General features: G+C 41.2%; 1 protein-coding gene across 1 annotated transcript in view; it reads left to right on the forward strand.

The window, feature by feature from the left end:
- The window catches only part of Syne1 (spectrin repeat containing nuclear envelope protein 1), a 364,140-nt gene that overhangs the window by 163,591 nt on the left and 183,622 nt on the right, over positions 1-16,927 (forward strand). Inside the window, exons 52-58 of the mRNA XM_090337945.1 lie at positions 1,030-1,321; positions 2,276-2,448; positions 4,251-4,560; positions 7,195-7,359; positions 8,931-9,287; positions 14,584-14,720; positions 15,190-15,367. Of these exons, the coding sequence (XP_090194071.1) occupies positions 1,030-1,321; positions 2,276-2,448; positions 4,251-4,560; positions 7,195-7,359; positions 8,931-9,287; positions 14,584-14,720; positions 15,190-15,367 (1,612 nt within the window). The remainder of the gene's footprint in view (positions 1-1,029; positions 1,322-2,275; positions 2,449-4,250; positions 4,561-7,194; positions 7,360-8,930; positions 9,288-14,583; positions 14,721-15,189; positions 15,368-16,927) is intronic.

Below are 16,927 nucleotides of genomic sequence, written 5' to 3' on the forward strand. Positions count from 1 at the left end.
AACAACACGATTAGCTAGCTTGCATTAAAGAAAAGAATTTTTAGAACTCTGTAAAAAGGGCACCAAGCCATTCTGTGATGGCATTTTTCCCTTCACCCAAATAATGCTAACTCCAGAGTGAGTGGCCATGATCACGAACACAGAGAGAACCTATGAGCACTTGACCACGGGTTGAACCCTTGCCATAGCCCTTTAAAAAACCCCTTCTGTATCTCTACCCAATGTCCTGTTGGGCCCTGGGAGAACATGAAGGGGGCAATCACTGGCATATGGCACCAGACAGCCTTAATGGATGGCACCTTGCAAAGCAAGACAGAAGTAGAAGGCACAGGAAAGGAAGCCTGCAGCTCCCTCTCCCCAGGGTTGTGGCCTGGCTTCCTGGGAACACAAGGTCTACAGCGGGCTAAAGTTGGAGCTGAGAGAGAAGCAGGAGAGCTGGAGGTATTCACAAAGGAGGCATCACCCACATGTGTGGACAGGGCAGCAGAGTGTGCATTTCGGCGGGGGGCGGGGAGGGAGGGAGGGTTTCCAGGTCAGACTATTCAACAGGATTGCACAGATGGAGCAGGTGATCTGAGACCAGAAGTCTGGGCCTGTTCTTTCCAATACATTTCTAGAGAGGTGGTAGGCTTGGCCACTGTTTTTTGGATTTGGGCACAGCATAAATTGCCTCTTATCCCTCAACAGGCCTGGACTCCATCCAGTGACCATGTAGGATGGCAAAGAACCAGTTAGGTTTCTAGCAGTTTAATTTTTAAAAACTTTTTATTGTTATTGCAAAGACGATGCATGGAAGGGTTACAGTTATAGGAGTCAGGTGAAAAGTACATTTCTCCTACATGAGGAACACGAAGACACAATGCTATGTGCATCACTCAAAATAAGACTTATTGAAATGAGCGCCAGGAAATAGGAAACAGAAGGGGTTTTTTTTTCTTTTTTGCTCCAATATCAGCAACCACTTGTCAATGTCCCCATGCTTTAGAATGTTGTAATTAGCTGGACCAAAAACATCTATTTTCTTTTTAGAGAGTCTCTTGATAAGCTTTCCCAGAGGGGACAGCTTCTCATCGACGAAGGCCATGGTGCCGGGAAGGGAGGTCGTCTGTCTTCCCAGCTGCTCACCAGCTACCAGAACTTACTCCGGATAACCAAGGAGAGACTGCGGGGCTGCCAGCGGGCCCTTCAGGAACATGAAGCTTTGGAGGAAGCGCTGCAGGACATGTGGTCCCGGGTGAAGGATGTCCAAGACAGACTTGCCAGTGCGGAGAGCACACTGGGCAGCAAGCACGCCCTGGAGAGAAGGCTGGCACAGATACAGGTAGGTGAGGAACAGCCAGACTAGCAATGGGTTGCTCAGCTTCTGCGGGATGGATCTGTCCGAATTGTTCCAGGAGCATCAAAGGAGAGCTGTACAAGTGGAGACACTGGGCAAAAAGCCCGTGGAGACCCCAATTCCCCCTTTGAAATGAAACATCTTTAAGCCAGTTGTGGTACGATGGTACATGCCTGTGATTCCAGCAAAGCATGAATAGAGGCAGGGGAAATCATGAGTTCAAGGCCAGCCTAGGCTACAAACTCTGTCTAAAACAGAAAAGAAGAAAACATGAAAGGAAAGAAAATCAAAGGAAGGAAAAGGGAAAAGGAAAAGGGTAGAGCAGAGGACAAAAAAATCAGAAGAAAAAGAAACATTTGTTGTTCTGATAGCTTTCTCTGTTCCAGGCAGTATGCAAGCTTCTGGGAATATGGTGGTTAAGGTACTGGTATTCTCTCTAGGATCCCATGGTGTAGCTGGAGAGGCCAAGTATGAACAGCTCTTTGCAGTGTGTGATAGGGACATGTTGGAAGCACAAGGCAGACCAGCATCTTAGAGTGCAGGCCGTGAGTGAAGGTGACCTTGAGATAGAGCAATCTGACAGGCAATGAAAGCAGGGGATACTTAATCTCTTGACCAGTATGTCAAAATAATTCAATTTCTCTTTTTATAACCAGTCATCCAAATTAGAATTTCTGGGCTACTGGCCCAGTTTTCTATCAATTTAATTTGACCTTGACATTTGGCTCTCAGACTTCCCATGTATAATGTCTAAGTATTAGATTGTGACAGGTTCTAGAGTATAGGTTTTGACTGTGTAGTGAACTCTACCATCCCGGGAAGCAGTATGTATGGGAAGCATACATCTATATGTGTGTGTAATGTATATATGTATGTATATGTTTTTGTATATATAGGCTTTCATATTCCTACTAACATGTATTTGTTCTTACTTCCCAGGATATTCTCCTGATGAAGGGCGAGGGAGAAGTGAAGCTGAACATGGCTATTGGCAAAGGGGAGCAGGCCTTGAGAAGCAGCAACCAAGAAGGCCAGAAGGCAGTTCAGGCTCAGCTGCAGACCCTTCAATCCACGTGGGCTGACATCATGAGCTCTTCCGCCCAGGCTCATAGGTACACAGTCTATTGTTAGTGATCATTTGCCTAAATGCACCCCAGTGACTTAAAAAGATGGAGACCAGGGGTGGCTGCAAAGTGTGCTATTTTTGCTGATCCTGTGAGCACTAGCCTTTATCTATGTTGCATTGCTGCTGTGGCCCTTGGTTGGTTAGCTTGCTTTGTTTCTAAGATTTTGGTTGTTTAAATGTTTACACCTCCCTTGTATCTTTCATGGAATTTTACATATGAGATAGGCTCAAGAAAATACTTCGTTTCGTGTCATCAAAGCAAAGTAACACACTTCTTGCTTAACTTTGTATTTCTGAATAGCAAATGTGGAAAATTGCGTTGTTGGCAGTGTGCGGAGCTCAAGTATCACTCTGTTCTTCAATTGGAAGTGAGTCAATGCACACAACGCTTGCAGCAAATGTATAGTGTTTCTATTTCTCACCATGATGGAGATGTACCAAATGGCAACAAAGAGTCAGTCACATAACCAACATCCTACAAAATATGGAGCATTCTCATAAGCAAGATATCAGCCCATCCAGAATGATGGGAGAACTTTTGTAGTACTGTAGGAGGTCCTCCAGACATAGAAGAAGTTCAGAATATAACGGTCAGAATCATGGAGAGTATGGGGAAGACAAGATTGCAAAAGGCTGGTCAACATATTGGTATAAGATATAGTTAGAGTAGTACAAGAAATTCTGTGAAAGTCCAAGGACAGTACCCAGGCCCTGAGCTTAAGCCCAGGACTGGCCAAAAAAAAAAAAAAAAAGAAAAAAAGAAATTCTCTGGTTGCTAACACACAGTAGGGTAACTTCTCATAACAATTTTCCCTTCACATTTCACAAAGCAAGAAGGAACTTACCTGAAAGATTGCACCATGAAGAAATGACAGCTTTGAGTACCTTCAAGCTTGACTTAAACACTACACCAGAGATGCATGTAGCTAATATATCATTTCCCTGTTAATATGTGTCTTATCTCATCAGTTAAAAAATAACTCAGAAAGAAGGAAGGAGAAAGAGGAAAGACAAGGAGAGAGAGGAGGGCAGGGGAACGAGAAAAAAAAAGAATCCTTTTACTGAAAAGAAAGAATTCTCTATATTGTCAAAGCACTTACGGAATGATATCCAGTACAGTCATGATAAATAAATGAGTAGCAGACTGAAGCACCTCAAAACAAAACATTCCGTTGCAGTGTATACAATAAACAATAGTTACATTAAATTCTGAGTAATTTAATTTTGTTTCTGCGCAAGCAGTGATTGATTCTCAAAGTAAATAGGACTTTAAAAATCAAGGGAATAATTCCTAGTGCATAACAAAAAAAAAGTCTTACTCTGTCACAAAATACTGGAATATAAACTAGGTTTCCCAATGTATGGTGGTAGGCCAGCTTCTTAAAACTATATAGAAATGTGAGTGAGTAATTTCAGATGTTAGAATAAAATGTGAAATACACGAAGCAAATTTTAGGCTTCCTAACCTCAATAAGAAGTTACATTTGACAACCACTTAGTTAACAATAGCAGTGTTCAAATATTGAAACAAAAAATATTTTTTGCCCTCTAAGGTGAGAATAGGAGACTTTTCAGAAAACTCTGGCTCAGGTTGAATTATTAATGTACAAGTTTTCAAAAGACACTATAGAAGAAGGCAAGTCTGGGTGTTTTCCAGACAAGTGACATCGATTTGGACATTCTAGAACATTCTTTGCCTCTAAGAATATATGATCGAGCTAACTTCAGAGGTTGATTTTCCCCATGATAGTGAGCATCATCTTTGTAATATGTGATGTTACCCTCTAGCACTCTTGAGTCTGTGATTGGCCAGTGGAATGAGTATCTAGAGCGGAAAAACCAGTTGGAGCAGTGGATGGAATCAGTGGATCAAAAAGTAGAACATCCATTCCACCTGCAGCCAAGCCTGAAGGAGAAATTCTCCGTGCTGGACCACTTTCAGTGTATTGTCTCCGAGGCGGAGGAATGGATGGGGGCCCTGCAGCGCCTCCCCTTACAGTGCCGGGAGCTGTACGAGAAGACCCAGGATGACTCCTTCAAGGAAATCACTCAGGATGAGCTGAGGACTCAGTTCCAGGACATAACCACTGTGGCCAAGGTCAGTCAGAGTCTTAACTCCAAGAAAGCTCCAAGGCCTAGAGGAAGCATAAAGAGTGGGTTAGGCAATGGGAGATCTGGCTTCTCTGAAATGACTTGCATGGTGTTCGTAGTGACATATTCCACAAACATAGGTAGTAAAGGCTCGTGCTTTACTACCTCTGAAATTCACAGCGCCATTCTCTTTTGGCAGTCTTTGATGATTCTTTAGGTTTTAGTCCGAGTCTGTTTTGATGTGTGGCTTGTGAAGTTTCCTGGGCATGAGTGTTGAAAGGCATTTTTCTTGTGCTGAACTTGTTGTATTATATGCAAGTTTACTTACCTCTCAGAGTTTTAATCATGTTTAAAATTCCTTTCTCAGTAAAATTACATTTTCTTATTCTCCAAAATCTAAGCTACTTAGCTGGCTGTGGTAGCTTACACCTTTAACACCACACTGGGGAAACCAAGGCAGGAGAAATTCAAGGCCAGATGGGCCTACACAGTGAGGATCTACCAAAAACCAAGCAGATAGATGTGCACGCGTGCACACGTGTATTTACTACTTCATATAATTAATTATCGTATAATTATCATGTAATGTGTTTACTACCTCATATAATTAGGTAGGATTACAGATGTTAGCCACTGGCACCTGGCTATTATTTCTTTCTCTATGTAAATCTTCAGTTTGATTTACAATTTTTCTTTTGCATAGTTATGAATGTCACAGAAACTAAAAGAATTTGTCAAGGTTGGTGGATGGGAAGGGATAGGCTTTCTTACTCACATTTGCTGCTGGGAGCCATGCCTCCAGTCCAGCATTTTGCTGATGAATTGTAGAGCTAGAATCTTAAAGACCTTCCTTTAAGAAAATGGTGTCTGGCTGGTAACTGCTATCCACCAGGGCCTAGCATTCTAAGAGGAGCTGAGTGAACCAATGGTGTCAAGAAGAATTTTGCTTTTGTTTATCCTTGCTTTGGTTTGCTTTTGGGAACTCTGATTTATTGATTCCACAGTGACTGACAAATGTCTGTTTAACCTTTATTTTTATCTTCATAATGACTAAGAGCTTTAACCATGGAATCAGAAAGACCTACATTTACAATGTGGCTTTCACTTTAAGTTTAATTTTGTGGCTCTTTAAGTTTTGTTCAATAGTTGTAAAAAGGGGTCACAATCCAATAGGTCAATTTAAAATTTTAAAATGCACCTTAATCAGTGGTACCCTTTTCTAGCTTTGACACTTTTTGGATGTCTGATTTTGGGCACATTTACCTAGTGTCTAAAACTTGTACATCCTTTGGTGTTAAATAGTAATTCTAACAATATTCAGAGCACAGAACTGAGGTGAGAGTTAGATGAGAAACTAAACTATGTTTAAAGTGCTGAGCAGAACACTTTATCGCAAGCTAATAGTAAGAGCTGCTTGAATAATAAGAATGGTTATTACCCTAATTGAGATTAAATGGGTCATTATGAAGCAGGATAACCTGAGGAAACTGAGGCCTGGTGAAGGCAACTCATCAGAAATATGATATTTAGAAACACAGATGTGCCATCTTTGTTTCAAAGAGAGACAACAGAATTAATACCTCACACCAAGAAGTAACACTTATCTGACAGGATGTATGTCTTCCTGAGAAAAAATACTTTCCCAAACTTAAGCTACCTCCTGCCCCCAAATGCAGATAGCAGGCTGCCTCCTTATCTCAAGGATAAGGATCTCTGTCTTATGGCAGGATGCATTCTTGCCTGGAAACTCAGAAAGTAACACCAGGTGTGATTAGAGAAAGGAAAAGCACCTATCTTTTCATAACTTTAAGCTAGACCCCCTTGCCTCATCATATAAATACCCCAATGGCAAAGAGTTGTATGTCTCTCTCTCCATGTGTGTCTCTGTGTATATGTCGGTGTGTGTCTCTGAACCTGTGTGTCTTTCGTTCTTTCCTTGTAAGAGCACCCACACTCTGCTAGAGTGTGCCCTTGCCTTTCTGTCTGCTTTTCATCTGTGCTTGCCTGCTCATTTACTTATTCAATAAAGTTCCAAGTTTTTTTTTTAACCATTGTTACGTGTCCAGGAATTCTTATTCTGCCAGCAAAGTGAAAGACCCTAAGTGAAGAGTTCCTATCTTTAAAGGAAAACTCAACTAAAACTCATCTCCATCCAGTTACAGAGATATTAGCCAACATTTATTAAACATGGATTTTTACCCTATGCTTACAGAATAACCATGACTGCTTCCTTAAAGATTTTGAAGATTTGATAATGTCTTTTTAAAATAGCAGTCTCAAGTCTGGCACCGATGGCTCATACTTGTAATCCTAGCTACTCAGGAGACTGAGATCTGAGGATCACAGTTCAAACCCAGCTCAGCACGAAAGCCCGTGAGACTCTTATCTCCAATTAACCATCAAAAAACCAGAAGTGGTGCTGTGACTCAAATTGGTAGAGCAGTAACCCTAAGCTGAAGAACTCAGGGACAGCAACAGGCTCAGAGTTCAAGCCCCACAATGACCAAAAAAAAAAAAAAAAAAAAAGATAGTAACCTCAGAGAACATGGATGAATAAGAATGGAGTCTTCTGAGATAAAGTAGACCTGTGAGGCCTCTCAATGCATGGAGTCTCCTAACTCGTCTCTCCCTTGTTTCCTAGGAGAAAATGAGAAGAGCTGAAGAGATTGTTAAGGACCACCTCATGTACTTAGACGCCGTCCAGGAGTTCACAGACTGGCTCCATTCAGCAAAGGAAGAACTTCATCGCTGGTCAGACATGTCTGGGGACTCATCGGCCATCCAGAAAAAATTGTCAAAAATTAAGGTTAGAACATAGACTACTACTACCAGTATACTACTAAAATAATACCACACCACACCATTTCATAGGTTCTAAACACAGCTGGCTTACTTTTGATGAGGTCTTGATGGATGAGGGTGTTATGAAAAAGTTGTCTTTCCTCATTTGGATTAGCCCTTATTGTTTCACTCCTCAGTAACTGAAAGTATAGTTGAGGCTTAAGAAAACAATTCAAAGGGATTTATTTACTTGTGAGCAATGTGTGGTGTTATCTGTGTTCCTTTTTGATATTATTCAAAATTCAGATTAGTAGAATTGATGATTTTGAATATTCATCTGTTTTCATGCAAATATGCTTATCGCTACAGCGCAGGGAAATGAGGCCTAATTTAGCTTTGAGGACTAAATTAGGCCAGTCATACAAAATAGTTTGCATCAGACTTAGCACCTAGAACGTGTGAAAATTCAGTGGGTTGGGTAATTTTCCTTTATTGGCTAGGGAGCGGCAAAGTGAGGGGGCCAAAGGTGAAGGTCAAGTCTGGACCAAGAGTCAGTAGATCAATCATCACCCTAGGAAAGTCCACACTTTCATGGTAGACAACAAGAAATCAATAATAACCAGGCACAATTTGATCTATCAGGTTGGGGGAATGGTGAAGAGGCCAAAAAAAAAAAAAAGAAATTTATTACTTAGTTTTAGCAAGGCATTTTTTTATTGACCAAATACCTCCTGAGTTTTTTTGTCTGTTTTCTTGCTTTCTTGCTTGCTTGTTTTGGTGCAAATCCTGGAACTTGAACTCGGGGCCTGTACTCTATCTCTGAGCTTCTTTTGCTCAATGCTAGTACTTTGTCTCTTGAACCATTGCTCCACTTCCAACTTTTGTGGTGGGTCATTGGAGATAATAGTGTTAAGGACTTTCTTGCCTGCGCTGGCTTTAAACCATGATCCTCAGATCTCAGCCTCTTGAGTAGCTGGGATTATAAGTATGATCCACCAGTGCCTAGCTCACCTTGTAAGTTTTTAAAGGTAGAAATAGCAGTAATAGATGAACACAGACAAGAGATTAAATTTAATCTTTTCATTAGGTCAGTTTATAAAGTATATAAAGCTATTTACTTCAGGTATCAGCCCATTAAGAAGGGCTCATTTTGTTTTTGTTGTGCTGCATCAGTCTGACTCCCAGTAGAACTGAAATGTGATTTTTAATCCATTTTCTTGGGGTGGGGGGTGGGATGAAAATAAATAAGAGTCTGTAAGTGGAAACACATTCCCTGTTCACTAGTCCATCCATTTAGAGGAAATAAGATTTCACTTCCTTACAGGAAAAGATCTAAGTCAACCAGTGCCTGAGTGCAGAGGCCTGGTCTGGGGTGACTGGGTGTTGAGACATCCTGGATTCTGTGACCACTAGTGCAAGCTCTCCCCAAAGCATTCCCCTGCTGTAACTCTGGAGTGTGTGGATCCACGGACTCTGGGTCCTTGTGCTCATTTGCTTAAAGTTCCTGGCAGGACAGTTCCCTCTGCACATGCTTGAAAACTTGCAGTCCAAGTGCTTCACAGCCTCCTTGGTTTCCATGGTGACATTCCATTACAGGAGCTGATAGATTCCAGAGAGATCGGGGCCAGCCGCCTGGGCCGAGTGGAGTCCCTGGCCCCTGCAGTGAGACAGAACACAGCTGCCAGTGGGTGTGAGCTCCTGCACACCGAGATGCAGGCCCTGCGGGCCGACTGGAAGCAGTGGGAAGACAGCCTCCTGGAGACACAGAGCAGCCTGGAGAATCTGGTCAGTCAGATGGCCCTCTCGGAGCAGGAGTTCTCAGGGCAAGTGGCTCAGCTCGAGCAGGCCCTGGAAGAGTTTGGGGCCCTGCTACAGACTTGGGCCCAGCAGTTAACTCTCCTGGAGGGCAAGAACACGGATCAGGAGATTGTGGAATGCTGGCAGAAAGGAGGAGTAAGTTGCTTTCCTGTTTTCTATGGGTGGTTATGGTAAAATATTTTCTTTGCTTGTTTTGCCTTTCTTTAGTTGCTTAGAAAAAGGAGACGTGCAATCTTCAGAAGTGAAAGAAGTACTTTATGTAATTAAAGTTGTAAAGTCTGATCTTTCTCTTTTTCTCAGAAACCACATGTTGGTTTTTAAAAAAAAGAGTATTGTGAGCGTTGTGGTGGGAGGAGATATTAAGGCCTGAAGGAAACATATTACAAGTGAAGGCATTTTATTTTCCTTCTTATGGTGCAAGACTCTGTAATACTGCTTCAGCCATTTAGCCTGTGGGTAGAGGCATAAATAGACAAAGTAGTCATAGCTGTTTTCTTGCCAGTTAACTGTTTCAAACAACCCATGGCTTTGAAAGACACATCAAGTAGTCTGTTTCAGTACAACTTGGCGACGTCATCCTGACTAGAGTTTTGGTGTGGTTTTGACAGCTCTGCTTTTATGAGTTTGTTAATATGCATTAATACAACATCGTCTGCCTTCACTGATTACCTCTGGGTCTTTTAAAACAAAAACAAATGGCAAGTTCTTCCAGAAAGTGAGGAAATGAAGCAGAAACAGGAGTGAAGACAGCAGAAGTTAGAAATCCTCACCTTTTCTTTCACTGCCCTGCAGTACCTTCGAAAGCTTCTGCAGTATTTGCAGTTTTAGAATGCTCACAATCATGACTGTCCTTAAAAGGAAGTTTAGTGAAGTCAACTCCTGCTTCTATTTATATTATAATCATTTCAAAACAGTTCCAGCCAGTTCCAGACAAAAGTCATGAATTTTCCAGCATTGTTTTGCTTTCAATAAAAATAAGTTTATAATCATTTCTGCTCTAGATTGTTTTGTTTTCATGTGTTAAGGCACAGCAGTTAGTTCTGTAAAGTAAGGACAAAGAAGTTGGAAATATATCCAAGTTGTCTGATTATGAGAAAGTCAGTCACAGTGTGTTTTTAAACTCCTTTTAATTTCCATGTTTTGACTCAGTTTTATTTTCTTTTCCTCTCACGGATATGAGTGCCAATCCCTCCCTCTCATTCCCTTCCTTCCTTCCCCTCCCTCCCTCCCTCCCTCCCTCTCTCTCTTCCTTCCTTCCTTCCTTCCTTCCTTCCTTCCTTCCTTCCTTCCTTCCTTCCTTCCTTCCCTCCTTCCTTCCCTCACTGTCTTTCTTTCTTGCTCTCTCTCTTTTTCATTCTCTTCCTTTCTCTCTTTCTGTACCAGTCCTGCATTGAGGTTTTTTTTTGCTCAAGGCTACCACTCTACCTCCTTGGTAACTGGTCTACTTCTTGTTTGGGGTGATTAATTGGAGGCAAGTGTCTCATGGATCTTCCTGCTTTATTGGCTTTGAACTGTGATCTTCAGATCTGAAACTCCTGAGTGGGATTACAGGCATGAACTAACAACACCCAGACCCTTTTTAAAGAAAAATTTGGTTAGCCAGGCATGGTCACTCACGCCTGTAACCCTATCTACTGAGGGGCGCTGAGATCTGAGGATCATGGTTCAAAGCCAGCTGGGACACTAAAGGACCTGAGACTCCAATTAATCACTAGAAAAGAAGTGGCTCTGTGGCTCAAGGGGTAAGGCGGTCACCTTGAGCTGAAGAGTTCAGGGACAGTGCCCAGGCCTAGAGTTCAAGCCCCATGACTGACAAAAGGAAAGAAAGAGAAAGATTTGGTTAGGCCTTGATGGCATGACTGTCTTTGCTGTTGCTGTTGCTCACATTGCTAGTGATGCTGAGTGTGAGGGGTCTGGGCTGTCACCCACACACAATCATGTAATGCCACATGTGATCAGTTACACTGACAATTCACAATGGCCACCCTCTTTCTCTGCTGGGGCCCCATCCACACCTGGGTCTTTGTTAGAGTGTCTCACACATTCTATTCCTAATAATATCATATATATTCTATTCCTAATAATGTCATTTTATATAAAATGGTAATGAAGGCGTAAGACAAATTTTTTGATATAAGTTCAGGGCTTGAACTAAGGGCTTGGGTAATTTCCTTGAGCTTTCTTGCCCAGGGCTGGCACTCTACCACTAAACCATAGCTCAGCTTCTAGCTCTTGGGGGTGTTAATTGGAGATGAGTCTCACAGATTTCCTACTACTACATGCTCAGCCTCATGAATAACTAGGATTACAGGAATGAACTACCAGAGTCTGATTAAAATAATGTTTAAGCTGGGAGCAGTGGGGCATGCCTGTAATCCTTTCTACTTAGGAGGCTGAAAAGACCGAGAGACTCTTATTTCCAATTAACCACCAGAAAACAGGAAGTGGTGCTGTGGCTCCTGAGGTAGGGTGGTAGACTTGAGCTAAAGAGCTCAGGACAGCCCCCAGGGCCAGATTTTAAGCTCCAAGATCCAACAGAAATAAAATAAATAAGTGAAATAAGATAATGTTTATAAAATAGCATGTTTTCCTGGGCTCTGGGCTCCTGATAGCAATGTTTGGATATCAGAAGTCTGTCATCATTGGCAATCATAATAATAATCTCCAAACACCACGAAGATTTATTTTATTCATTTGAATGGTGGAGCTCAAGAAATCCTTAAACACAAGAATGAATGATCTATAAACTTTATAACATGGTGTTTGTAGAACATCCTGTGTGTTGTGTTTGCTACACTTTTTTTTAAGTTTGTTGTTTTCAGTGTACTAATAATGCAGACATTTCCCTTGGCTGTAAGAAGAAAAAAATGTATTCTAGGACTTAACTAAATCAAAAGTGTAAAATACAAATTAGAATTTATATAAGGAAAATCTCTGCTAAAATTACTTGTTTGTTTTTAATTTATTTTTAATACTTATGCCTCATTTATTAAAATGCTTATTTATTAGGCTGGGAGTTTGGCCTAGTGGTAGAGTGCTTGCCTAGCATGCATAAAGACCCGGGTTCAATTCCTCAGTACCACATACATAGAAAAAAAAAATGCCGGAAGTGGTGCTGAGGCTCAAATGGTAGAGCTCTATCCTTGAGAAAGTCCAAGGACAGTGCTCAGGCCCTGAGTTCAAGCCCAGGACTGGCAAAAAAAAATGCTTATTTATTTAGTTTTATGGTACAGGGGTTTGAACCCAGCCCAAAACTTGAAACTCTTCCATGTTTGCCATATCAGCAATACATTTTTGCTCTACTTGCTTTTCAGCTAAGAGTTCACATGCTTTCCCAAGGCTAGGCTTTTCTATGCCCCTTGCGTAGCTGGGATTACAGACGCAAGCCATGTTGCCTGATTTATTCATTGAAATAGGATCTCCTATCTTTTTGCCATAGTTAGCCTAAAAACTCCACCTTCTCAGTCTCTGCTTCCCAAGTAGCTGATTACCAGTGAGAGCTACCATGCCTAGCCTTGAGTTTTTATTTTAATGTACAGTTTTGACCAAATCTTGTCACTTTTAATGTCACCCAATTTCTAAATGACCTCAGCACTTCCAGTGTAAGTGAAAAGAACTTCTTTAGATTTTACAGTGTTGTTCCTTAAAGAAAAGGTTAAATAGGTTGTCAAATAAGTTATTTGGGGTTTAGCCTTTGGAGTTTCAGAGAGAAACTTTCTAATTGCTGTTTAAGAGTTTTCAGAATTAGAATGTATTCAACACAGTTCAGGCCCTGACCTGAGTAAAGAATGCACAAACCAGGCCCCCATCCCACCTCTCCTGATAGGTCTAAGTAGAAGGACACGTCTGAAAGAAAAGGAGATGCTTTGTCAGTTATGCTCGCCAGCCCCTGTGAAGCCACAGCTGCAAAGCAGGGCAGAGGAGAAGCTAGTGTTGGTTCTAATTCCTGAGGCATGATTGTGACTCATCTAGGTAGCTAAGGTGGAGGAAAGACACCAAGATGCAAACTTACTGAAGAAGGAGATGTGGGAGAGGAGACTGGAGAACAGGATTTGAATTAGAAGAATATTGGGCCATTTCCAGAAAGAAATGCTGAAGATGTGAGCAGGGGCCCCAGGTGGTGAGAGCCAACATGCATAGGGGTGAAAATAGAGACCAGACCTGGATGTCCTAGGAATGGAGGTGACGGGGGATGCAAATGGAGGGGCAGAATGGTGCTCCGACTTCAGACAGGCATCTGTGGGTACTCAGTCGTGCCACACAGAGGGTGTGGTGCAATGCAGACCAAGAATTCTGAAAAGAGTTTACAAAGACATTCAGGACTCAATTAAAAGACCAAATATCTGTCTGATAGGTATTGAGGAAGGAGAAGAGTAGATAGCTAAAGGCACATAGAATAAGAGCAGAACAAATTCCCAAGTTTTGAAAAAAAAGAAAAGCCCATCCAGATATGAGAAAGCTTTGGAATACTCAACAGATCAGACCAGAAGAGAACCTCTCTAGGACAATTACAGTTAAAACATCATAGAAAACAAAGAAAGATGACTAAAACCTGTCAGAGAGAAACCACACTTCACTTACCTAGGAAAACTTTCTGAATGAAAGCAGATTTCTCAATAGAAACCCTAAAATCAAAGAGAGCTTTGAATGATACATTTAAAGACAAAATAAAATCATTCCATGATAAGAACTGAAACAACTGACCACCATTCCACCTACAGTACCGAAGATTCTCAAAGATATCCTGCACCCAGAAGAGGACCACGAATATGAAAATCATATAGAGGGGCTGGGAGTTTGGCCTAGTGGTAGAGTGCTTGCCTAGCATGCACAAAGACCAGGGTTCGATTCCTCGGTACCACATACACAGAAAAAGCCGGAAATGGTGCTGAGGCTCAAGTGATAGAGCTCTAGCCATGAGAAAGTCCAAGGACAGTGCTCAGGCCCTGAGCAGAAGCCCAGGACTGGCAAAAAAATATATATATAGAGAAAGCATACCTTACCAGGGTAATAGATACAGAGAAGGGAACCAGGAAGAGAGGCATATATATATATATATATTATATATATATATAATATATATATAATGTTACACTTTGAAATAACCTTTCTTCACCTCTGACCAATCCCTCATGGAATTGGTCTAGTCCAACTATTTATTAATGTAGTCTATAATGTCTTTTCTTCTCACTTTAATCCTTTGCTCACTTCAGCATGTACCAACTTTATATTCAATGTTGGAAGTCTGCCTGGGGCTAGAAAAGAATCAGCCAAGTGGGGGCTAAAGAACAAGCTCCATTCATCCTCTGAATGTACTGTGCCGATCCATCCCTCACTAATCATTTATAATAGGATTTGTGCAGACATATATGAAGATAGGGACACTACTTAGTTTCAGTGCTTGCTCTTCTTTCTCCTTACTTTCTATTAGGAGATCCTGGAGGCTCTAAAGAAGGCAGAGCCCGTGACAGAAGAGCTCAAGTCTCAACTGAATGAACTTTGCCGATTTTCCAGGGACCTGAGCCCATATAGTGGAAAAGTTTCTGGATTAATTAAAGACTATAATTGGTAAGTTTGAATCTCCTTTGGGTGATGATCTCATTGTGTAACTCAGGCTGACTTTTAAATTCCTGGACTCCAGTGATCCTTGTGCCTCTGCCTAGAGAGAAGCGGGTTGCACATCACTGCACCTGGCTTCAGAATATTTTTGTACAAAGTAGATGCTGTGCTAAGTATGGTGGCACACACCTGTAGTACCAGCCACTTAGAAATCTGATGTGGACAATCACTTGAACTTGTGAGTTTGAGAGCCACCTAGGCAGCACAGCAAGACTATTCTAAAATATTTAAGAACAACAAAAACTCAAAGAAGCCACAGAGATTAAAGTTTTTATTTTAGAGTGTGGTTTCAATAAAAGCACTAAGCATTAAATAACTGCTAAATTAAAGAACCATCCCCCAAGAACTGCTGATTCCAGAAAGCATTACTTTAATCAATTGGTTTTCCTTTCATTAAATTTTCAAATCATGTGTTCAGTCTTTGTTTGCAAGCATCCAAGAACTGCCAGAATAAAGAACAGATTTTGCAGCACAGATTTCAAAAGGCCTACAGGGATTTCCAGCAGTGGTTGATGAATGCGAAAATCACTACTGCCAAATGTTTTGATATACCTCAGAATATTAATGAAGTTTCAGCAAGTCTTCAAAAAATACAGGTGAGAGTCTTTTTCTATTGCTTCTAATCATAGTACTAAAGTGAACTAAGGTGCCGCTAGGTTTTTTTTTTTAACCATCACACTTTAAAATTTTATCAAAAAAATGAGTTTCAAGTAAATTTCCCTTGAAATGATGAAACAGAAGTTCATCTATTCATATGCACGTTGTATTATTTGTGTACTTTGGTGGCTTAGGAGGTAATAAAGGTCTTCCTTAAGGAGCAGGCGTGGTGCCTGAGCACTCTAAGTAGGATGTTTCACTGTATTTTCACTCTAGCCCTACCAGCTAGGTAGGGTTATGACTCTCAGTGTTGGTCACAGAGCTGATATATGAAATGCAGGGATATTGTGTTGGTTTCTTGGTTTGGGTCCCTTTTCTATTCTTCTCTTCGCCTAACTGGAAGGAACTTCATAATGCAGTGTCATGCAGAACTCTCAGGTCCAATCAGCTTCTGTGGTTGCATTGCCATTCTTAATTGTGAGTGTGTGTGTGTGTGTGTGTGTGTGTGTGTGTGTGTGTGTATTTATGCCCTAGCTGCTTTGACAGCGCTCTTATTCTTTTCCCCTAGATGTCAAATGTAGATGGAAAGCTACCTGCAAGTGCTCATGCCCTGAGGTTCGCCCCTATCTACCTCAGTCTTTTGAATTCTTTCTTCCTGATACCAGAAGACAACTCTTGCTCTGGAATTTTGCTTCTGTGAAATTCCTTCAGCTTTGCCCCAGGCTAGGGAATAGAACTTTGGAACTTCAGTCACAAGTTTGGAGAAATCCAGAGCTGTTTTTCAAGATAATCTTTTCTGTAACTCTCAGTGTAGATTTTTGTTTTGTTTTGTTTTTTTTGTACAAATTTTCCATCTATTAGAACAAATGTCCTATTCATCTCTCTACTTATGACTCTAATGATATATCCAAAGAAGGTTACATTCTAAAGAGCATTAGACCTTCACAATGCTGAAGGCTCAAGACTGAGGCAGTGGAATCTGCTCAGCTCTTGGAAGGACCTCATGGGAAATGGTATCCATACCAGGAACTAGCAACCAGGTCATCAGACAGGAAGATAACAAGAGGAGGAGGTCACTAGGTGACCACAGTAGGGAACTTCCAGCCCAAGAACCATATATATCCTGTGAGCAGACACATAGGTCTCTCATGGGCTTCCTGTGACCTGTCTGCCTATATTAATAATTTTGTATGACCTGAAAATATTATTATAAGGTATCAGCCTTTCACAGGAAGCCTATTCATGAAAACAAGAAGTTCCTCCAATGGCCTGTTCTCAAGGTCCTCAAGGCCTTCTCTTAATCTCTTTAACATCACCATACTTACCACTTGGTTTATTTATGTATTATCAACTTGTGAATAGTTGATAAGATAGCGCTCTAGCATATTGGAAAAAGAAGTCATAATTTTGCAATGATAAATAAAATATAATTTGATTATTAGGGGTACAATGAATGCATGCAATCACAAGTAGTTTACTTCTTCTGATTTTACTGGGAAATACACACACACACACACACACACACACACACACACACACATATGTGAAAGGATTTTAGA

This window comes from Megascapheus bottae, chromosome 8 (assembly GCF_031878675.1).
Source record: "Megascapheus bottae isolate mThoBot1 chromosome 8, mThoBot2.hap1, whole genome shotgun sequence".
NCBI classification, from domain to species: domain Eukaryota; kingdom Metazoa; phylum Chordata; class Mammalia; order Rodentia; family Geomyidae; genus Megascapheus; species Megascapheus bottae.